A 9,284-nucleotide genomic window follows, 5' to 3' on the forward strand; every position below is an offset into this window, starting at 1 on the left:
TTTATCTAACCTACACTTAAATATCTCCGGAGATGGAGATTCCACAACCTCCCTAGGCAATTTATTCCAGTATTCATAGATCATAAAATCGTAGAACTGGAAGGGACCTTGAGAGGTCATCTAGTCCAGTCCCCTGCACTCAAGGCAGGACTAAGTATTATCTAGACCATCCCTGACAGGTGTTTGTCCAACCTGCTCTTAAAAATCCCCAATGATGGAGATTCTACCACCTCCCTAGGCAATTTATTCCAGTGCTTAACCACTCTGACAGTTAGGAAGTTTTTCCTAATGTCCAACCTAAACCACCCTTGCTGCAATTTAAGCCCATTGCTTCTTGTCCTATCCTCAGAGGTTAAGAAGAACAATTTTTCTCCCTCCTCCTTGTAACAACCTTTTATGTACTTGAAAACTGTTAGCATGTCCCCTCTCAGTCTTCTCTTCTCCAGACTAAACAAACCCAAGTTTTTCCAATCTTCACTCATAGGTCATGTTTTTTAGACCTTTAATCATTTTTGTTGCTCTTCTCTGGACTTTCTCCAATTTGTCCTCATCTTTCCTGAAATATGGCGCTCAGAACTGGACACGATACTCCAGCTGAGGCCTAATCAGCGCAGAGTAGAGCGGAAGAATTACTTATCGTGTCTTGCTTACAATACTCCTGCTAATACATCCCAGAATGATGTTAGCTTTTGTCCTCCCTGGGCTTCAGAGGCTGAGCTCTAGCCAAAGCATGAACATCTACCCGTCTATTTTTAGCACCACAGCACAAGTTCCATGAGTCCAAGTCTGTAGAACCGCTGCTGCAGGTGTTTTTTTGCAGTGTAGACACACCCATGGGCTACTCAGGCTCTGTAGCTGGCCAGCTCCTCGGCTACCCAACTCACTGCCTCCAGGGCAACTAGCCAGCCAGAAAGCCTGTGGTGGGCAGCCGGCAAACTGAAAAAAATCCATTTGGTAGTCCCAAAATGGAATTTTTCTGGAAAATCCCTTTCTGCAAAAAGATTTCAATTTTTACTTCTCATCCCAATTTGGGGCAAACTTTTTTTTTTTTTAATTTCTCACATGAAGGGATTTACATTTTCCAGCCAGCTCTAGTCCTAGATAAAACTGCTAAATACAGTCAGAACACTAAATAGCCCTTTCTAAAACAGGATGGGGGTGGGTTCAGGGAGAGGAGAAGAGAGGAATTATTTTAAATTTGTGGAAGTTTCTATACTTTTGGTTTTCCATTTTAAATGGCACCCAAAATCAAGGAAACTTTTTTTTTTTAAATGCCTACCTCACATGATGAAGACTTACAGTAACGTTGGGATGTACAGTGATTTTTGGGGATCACTAACTTATTCTAACTTTGCTGAAGTATTAAATCCATTTCATCCCTCTTTAAATACTATAGCTATTTTTTAAAATCTAAACACCACATGTGTTGACAGTTTCCAAATACAGGAGATAGCAAAGGGGAGGAAAATTTTAAAATAAAAGTATTTTAAATTACCTTTGTGGGAAGGGAATATTTTCCATCAGGCAGAGGAAAACTCTGAATATACCCACATGTGCTGCATATAAAGGCCATCTTGGTGCATAGAGGTTTAATGTTGCTGACACGCACGACAGTGCCACGCAGGGCAACATACTTCCCATAACAATTAGCCCGAACATTCTTCAGTTGAGTCAACGGGTCATAGTTGTACACCCTAAATAAAAAGGTTGCCACACAACTTTAAAACTCTTCTTATCCTTAAAGAACAAAAATATTGTTATCAAATATGCATGTATGTACTAAACACTAATAGAGATACAGCCAGATGAAAGGTTTTATGAACAGAAGACAAATCTAATATTTTATTGTAAATCTAACCTCTCCCCAGAATATATGACACAACTGTTAACTCCTATTACCCTAAGAGGAAGTGAAGTGAAGACTGCCCAGTCAAATTCTAACATTCAGAATTCCCAAACTATAAGAGAATACATAGTATACACACCTTTCATTATTCTTAACAAACACTCTTAGGTCTCATTTACTCTCTAGAAACTACCATATATGGGGACCCTGTAATAATACAGTAAACCCCAGCCACAGTTTAACACATATTTCAGTCTTGCAGCACAGAAAGGACCAACGTTTGATGGCAATTTTCCATAAGAGTTTCTTACTCTCCCTGGGCAAATGAATCTTTCAAATCCTAATAGAGAATTAATACAGAACATCCTTTACCTTGCATGAATATGTGGCACATTTATTATAGGTTCTTCATCAATTGGTAATCCTTCTTGTTCCTGTAGTTCAGCTGCATACCTTTCCAGGTCCTTAGTTAATACCTAGATAGACAAGAAAAAATAAACACCGGCTAGGAAGAACCAGCTCCAAGGAATGGGTAATAGTGTTTATTGAAGTGTTCTCCTTTAACATGCTGCTCTCCCCCCTGGGTTTGGCATGATAGTTCATTTGCAGTTGAGCTTTGTTACGTTATCCTGCAGTTTTAAACCCCTACACAACTCTGCAGAAGGTCTCATTGACTATTAAGCCCAACCAAGGGGATTATTTTACTGCTTTTCTACTTTTCCATTTGACAACCATAGATTTTCCTTTCATATTTTACATGGATCGTTAAATTAACATCTTTGTTTTTAATTTCAAAAAAAGGAATGCATTGTACCCTTATCAATGGATTGGTGATTGATTAATCTCTTTGACCGCAGTAGTCAAAAAAGGTTTGGTCTCCTGAGGACTACAGCATAAGGAATATCAGCATCACTAAAATAAGAAACCCTACAAGCGCATGAGAAACAATTCCAATTTGTCACAAGTCCCTTTATTAACAAATCCACTAAGCAGATAAACAATCCCACAGCACTGAAATATGATAGCAGATAGACAGTGCAAAGTGTTTAGCCCTATGATTTGCATTGCTCACATCTCCCACTGGGAGATCCTAGAGTGGAGTGCCCATCATTATCTTCCTCCTCCTCATCGTTATCATCATCTGTGGCTGTCATCTTGGCATCGCCCAATGCGTCTACTCCCAGCACACAGGCGAGGCAACACCTTTTTATTCTGAGTTATGTTTATGCCTGCTAAGGTTCAGACATATGCATATAGGTTCCAACCCCCTTTTCCTTATCCATACTTCCACACCCCACTAATTTAGAGGTGTTCTGTTTCTCATTGGCTATCCCTTTAGCTCCCCTTATTCTCATTAACATCTATGTCAATGGGGTATCATAGCAACTTGAGGTTATAACAGAATCCTGCAAAATGTTACTATCTGGCATCTTGCAGTATTAAATGGCACATTGTACCATATTTTTCAGTCTATTGCTGCATAGTTTCCAGAACATCAGCACTTAACACATCTTTTATTGTAATCTTACACTTTAGTTGACCAGAAGATAGATAACCTTGTATTAGTAATCATGCCAACCTGTTTCAGGCTTAAGGCCTTGTTTGGCTAAGAACTATAGGCTCACTGTTACAATATTAATAAATACTTATATTTCACCTCTATATCCTAAAAATACTTGGTATCTTTTTTCTTGGCTACTGCACAGAGTAACCTCCAATTCTAAACTATGTGCATGTACGGATATCATTAATGTCAGCATATCTGTGAGCACATTTGCTGCTACTGCAGAACCAGCATAAGGTGGCTAGGACTTTTTAAAGCACAGGACTGAGAGCCAGGAGATCTAGGGTCTGTTCACTGTTTTCCCATGTGACTTTGAACAAGTACTTTAACAACTGTGACTCAGTGTCCCGTTTTAAAAAATGGGAATTAAAAAAAATAAATAGAGTTGTTATGAGGCATAGCTCACTAAGCCCAAAGTATTATCAAGATATGATTTTGTAAGACACACAGCAATGGTGCAGAGAGGAAGAGGGTGGTTGTTGTTGTTTTTTTTGGGGGGGTGGGTGCGGGGGGGTTCAGTGAAGCAGCAGATTTTTATAAGTCAGAAAACCTACATATTTAACATTTGGAGGACTTACTTCTTCTACTTCTACTCATAACAATTGTAAATTAGGTCAAATTTTTGGCCCAGAAAACTTGATGCATTAAACTGTTTAATCTTTAAAAATTAAGGCCCCAATCCTGCAAAATGTACTTGGGCTTCACATCTTTTGAAAGCCACACACTTCAAAACTATCAACCTTTAAGAATAAACTACGTTTTTTAAAAGTCACTATTTCTAAATGTAATAAAGAGTTTAAAAACACCAATTGAAACTTTCATAGCTGTAGTAATTATACATTTGTTTCTGGTTAAAAACCCTTCTGACAGTGAGAATTGGTCTTCCATATAAATATGGTTTAAAACTTAAAGTACAAGCCATAATTACATACATACATCCTACTACTTAACATCTATTTGGATTCCATATTTACCTGATGTATTGCCAAACCCATGCAGTCCAGTATTTTCTGAGGCATATCCCTTAAATCAGTAGATATACTTGGTATCAATTCAATTAAATCTTTATCTTGTATCAGCTCTTTGTAATCCACAAGAATACTCCCTTTTCTTTCTATTTCATCCTACAAAACATTTCAAGTTACAAAACACATTTCATTCTGAGATAAAACAAAAGGTTTTGATTAATATTATTCCTGAGATACTGTAGTTGAAATATAGACTGAAGAAAATATATACAGATCTATTATGCTATTGTAGCAACAGTTGTGGGTGTCTTACCTTATCATAAAGTTCAATGTGACGTGTAAAAAACTTTTCAAATGCTTGAATCTTCTGGACAAATGGAGAGCTGCCATCATAAGCTAATCAGATACACATCGCATTAGTAATTAACCCAAAAATAATTATGTACATCAACACATCATATGCTTTATTTGTAGCTAGAAATTTATTATAGAAACCAATTCATCCATTAAAGACATTGATTTTAAAAAAATGGGTATTTATTTAAATAATCCTTCTTTCACATACATTTTACCCTCCATGGTTTTTGCACCTTTCTCTCAAGCATCTACAGCACAGCTACCTTCCTTCAGAGGACTGGATAGAATAATTTCTCGAGTTTATCACAATACAATTAGAGTTAATGAGACAGAAAAGAAAGGAAAGTTGGGTGGGGAAGGGATGCCAACTGTACCAACTTGTAAGACATAGCCCTATAAGAAGATATGGTCATAGCAGGTCTTATGCCATCATGATGATGTCTTGCAGCATTTCACAGGACTGGAAGAATAGGTTCAGGTTGCCTTTCCTAGAAAGGGTGATATTTTTCCCCATTATGTTGTTTGTGCGCCAAGATTGGGGAATGTCTCAGTAATACTCCTGTTCTTCTAAGTTAAGAACTATGAGGATACATACTTTTAGCCAGGATGATATGGGATCAATCCTCAAAGCAAAGGAGGCAAAATTTAATGGAAGGGGTATTTTAATGCTTCTGAGGGTACATCTACACTACAGCGGGGAGTCGATTTAAGATACGCAAATTCAGCTACGTGAATAGCGTAGCTGAATTCGACGTATTGCAGCCGACTTACCCCGTTGTGAGGACGGCGGCAAAATCGACTTCTGCCGCTTTTTGTCGGCGGCGCTTACTACCACCTCCGCTGGTGGAGTTAGAGCGCCGATTCGGGGATCGATTGTCGCGTCCCAACGGGACGCGATAAATCGATCCCCGAGAGGTCGATTTCTACCCGCCGATTCAGGCGGGTAGTATAGACCAGACCTGAGTTGTGGAGTGCAGATGGTTGTCCATGTGGGGGACTATCAAGAGGCAGGACCAACGGAAGGCTGATGGTGAGGCATTACAGGAAGTAATTGCATCTCCAGCAGACAGCAGATTTAGTATGATTTGTGAACTGCAATCTGATTATCGAGCATCAGAATTTGTTCAATATTTTGGCTTGCGTTTAACATAGGTTGGATGAAGATGGAGCGCATTTTACATTGTACAACACTCATTTCCAAGCCTTTGCCCACACAGAGATTACAAGTTGTTCATTCAAATTTGTTTTGGATATGGGGGAAGATGAGCAGTAGATAACACTTAGTCCCTGGCAACACTGGCCAGCAGTCCATGTGATTTGGAGATAGAGTCCTTGAGTGAGAGTATGTAGCTCTTTCAGGGTCTGTATACACTCCAGGATCTTCTCCGTTAGCTATTGTGGTATTTCAAAGGTGTTGTCACAGCAGCCAACTCAAAGAATCCTGGAGTGCAACCAAGACCCAAAATCACTGGCTTGGATGGAAATCACAAAGCTACTTAAGATTAATTAGAGCTTCAGATCAGCAAAGGCTAAGATTGCAAAAAAGGGCAGAAAAAAGGAGAATTCGCTCATGTCTCCCTCCATTTTTAGAAGACCAGATTATTTAAATTTTTAGTTACCATCTTCCTCTACTGCACCTTAAAAAAAGGTTTTAAAAAGGATCTAAGAATGAACTGGTTTCAGAGTGGTAGCCGTGTTAGTCTGTATCAGCAAAAACAAGGAGTTCTTGTGGCACCTTAGAGACTAACAAGGACTCCTCATTGTTGTTGTTTTTAAGAATGAACTGTAATGTCACTCATTTCTTCAACCTTCTAATCTATTTTCCCTCCTATAATACACACATCTAGGGGGGAAAGGGAGGTAAAACATTTATTCTAAATTATTTAATATACCTTCAGAGAAATAAAGCTTCCAGCCTTTATATGGAGTAATCTGATCCAATGTTGACTGAATTAATCGAGGTTGTGCTGAAAAGTATGAAAATAAGATTGGTTAAAGCAATGTAAGTACAGTAGCATCTCAAACTTTGTCAGTTTTACTTATTTACTGTTTAGAGCACTAGTAAGCAAACAGCTGCAGCTGTTGCACAGAAGAGCAGGTAAACATGCACTGCTGCTTTAAAATGCTGCATCACTGTATTCTAGCATCAGAGATTAATGATCATCTGTTATGTAGAACCAATTTACCAGACTCAGACTTTCCAGTGTTTCTTTTCCAGTCTCTTCCTCCATCTCCTCTGCCTTGCCATCTTCCTCTCCAGCCTTGAAAGCCACCTCTTCCTCGTCCAGACCCTTTACCTCTTAATTCATTACTCATGTTACCGTGTGACTGAATTTGCAAACTGTGGATTAAACTTATAGGGTAAGACTGTCAATGAAGATTTATAGTAATAATTTATGGTGATTATAATAATTTAACTAAGAGTTATTAGTATATTTTTTTTTTTTTTTTTTTTTTAAGAAGAGAGGACCAGCCATATGTGGAACAAGTTCAGGATCCTCCCTTCTCAAAACAACAGGTGATGGAAGTATGATTGGCTACATACTCACAGTGGGTGTGAGGTTAACTTTTCAAATTCTATAAAACATTGGCTGGCTGCCCAGCCTCCTCATAACAAATAAGGATTGCAAGTACAGAATGTATTTTTTCTTATTTATACTCTCTAGTACACCTCTACCCCGATATAACACGAATTCGGATATAACGCTGTAAATCAGCGCTCCGGGGGGCGGGGGGGAGGGAGGGGGCTGCGCACTCCGGTGAATCAAAGCAAGTTTGATATAACGCGGTTTCACCGATAATGTGGTAAGATTTTTTAGCTCCAGAGGACAGCATTATATCGAGGTAGAGGTGTACTTTCAACTAGAGTTGGAATCTATCTAGGTTCTCAAATACCATAAAGATATGGATCATGTAAATGCCTTTCTCTTACGTATAGATTGGTTTGGGGGATAAAGAGCTGTGCACACACACCCAGCCCCCCCATGCAGACATAGGGAAACACTGCTGTATATTTTCTTAATGATAGGTCTTCTCCATTCTTATATGCTTTGATGAGCAGTAAATAGATAACGTTGACATTTACCGTAACACCAGTGCCATCTGAGGTAGCATGCATTGAAATGCAAGGGGCAATTCACCCCTCAGTGCTTTTCCAGGCTCTCTGCAAACTCAGGCAGATGTATCAGATGATTACATTTGCTTCATGTTTTGAAAGTTTTCTTTGCGACCACAACAAATAGAAACTGGCTTTTTTGTTGTTGTTTTTGTTTTGAATGAAAAATGGAACTCCAGAAAACAATTTAGAAACTGGTCTGCTCACTTCCACTCTGAACAAATCTTTTGTGACCCATCCTACACATTAAGAAACACTGATCTAAAGTCACAAGATCCTGTTATCCTAACCTAAACAGAAGACAAAGGCTAGGCATCTTTGTTCTGGACATGGACAGATAAATTCAAGTTCCTAAATCCTGTGACCGGATGCTCTTAAAGAAGGAAATATGTGTTTGTTTACCATGAACAGGAAAGTTGTCATACAGGAACATTTAGTAACTGGTTTTCTTAGGACATGACCGTTATTTGTGGAAGCCTTGGTCAATTCTACTCATTTAATCCCTATATTTACCCGAATGTTTTGTTAGACCTGCAAATAAAATAAATCTATTTAATTACACACACACCACTATCCCTTGTTGCATCCCACCTACAGCCAACTCTTAGTATAGCCTGGAGGATAATGATCAGATGAGAGTTTCTGAGTTTATTAGGGTAAGGCCAGCGGTAGCATAGTAACACAGGTGCTTTGTAGACAGATAGAACAGTTTTCTTCTGTCAGGAGAGATAATTCACCTCTCTGGCAGTTGCTAGGTCAAGGGAAGAATCATCCATCCCAGCTGTTAGGTTGGGGGTTAGGTGGAGTTGATCACAGTGCTCAGGCTTTTTCACAGCTCCCAGCAGGGGAGCTAGATTTAGGTGCAGGCCAGGCCTCTTAGCACCTAGGCTAGCCCCCCTATTTGCCCAGGGAGAACGTGGCCCAAGTGCAGCCCCAAGGCCCCGAACCCCACGGACAGAGCCGGCCCAGATCTGTTCAGCAAGATCCCAGCACCCAGGCCTGGCGCCGGCTGCCAAGCAGGCACTAAGCAGAGGCCTGGCACTGGTAGGCTGCTCCCAGCCCCAACGCGAGGCGGCTGCTCGCGGAGTAACCCGCGTGTCTCGCGCGGAAGCCCCGCAGCAAACGGGAGACATGCAGCGGCCCAGAACTCACCGTAGCACCTGCTGGGCCAGGCCAATTGATATACCTTAGCCCTTCTATTTTGGCGCCAGTTTTGTGTTATTTCCGCTTCCGGTACTAACACCAATCACAGGGTCGGGTTGGGTCGATGCCCCGCCCCACCACGTTGCCATGGCTACAGCAAGGGACTCCCCGCCCTCTTTCACTGATTAAGGGAGGTCTCATCTGCCAAGGCCTAGTGCGCTGCATGTCACGTGATATTCCCTTCCCCTCCTCCCCCCCGCTCCGCCTCCCACGCCCCCGCTGAGAGAAACA

At 40.5% G+C, this 9,284-nt stretch overlaps 1 protein-coding gene across 3 annotated transcripts in view; it reads right to left on the minus strand.

The window, feature by feature from the left end:
- The window catches only part of MCM8 (minichromosome maintenance 8 homologous recombination repair factor), a 31,859-nt gene extending 22,650 nt beyond the window's left edge, over nucleotides 1-9,209 (minus strand). The window contains exons 1-8 of one of the 3 annotated variants that reach the window (XR_010599983.1): nucleotides 9,003-9,139; nucleotides 8,253-8,381; nucleotides 6,922-7,088; nucleotides 6,628-6,702; nucleotides 4,692-4,774; nucleotides 4,385-4,534; nucleotides 2,219-2,322; nucleotides 1,496-1,694 (exon numbers count right to left, since the gene is read on the minus strand). Coding sequence is in view for 2 of the 3 variants with exons in the window: in XM_005287432.5 (XP_005287489.2) it covers nucleotides 1,496-1,694; nucleotides 2,219-2,322; nucleotides 4,385-4,534; nucleotides 4,692-4,774; nucleotides 6,628-6,702; nucleotides 6,922-7,051 (741 nt within the window). In the remaining variant the exon portion in view is untranslated. Of the gene's footprint in view, nucleotides 1-1,495; nucleotides 1,695-2,218; nucleotides 2,323-4,384; nucleotides 4,535-4,691; nucleotides 4,775-6,627; nucleotides 6,703-6,921; nucleotides 7,089-8,252; nucleotides 8,383-9,002 lie in introns of those variants that run through there. The other 2 variants (XM_005287432.5, XM_005287433.5) reach the window with 2 other exon arrangements.
- Between the last annotated feature and the right edge of the window lie 75 nt (nucleotides 9,210-9,284).

This window comes from Chrysemys picta, chromosome 3 (assembly GCF_011386835.1).
Source record: "Chrysemys picta bellii isolate R12L10 chromosome 3, ASM1138683v2, whole genome shotgun sequence".
In the NCBI taxonomy this organism is placed as follows: domain Eukaryota; kingdom Metazoa; phylum Chordata; order Testudines; family Emydidae; genus Chrysemys; species Chrysemys picta.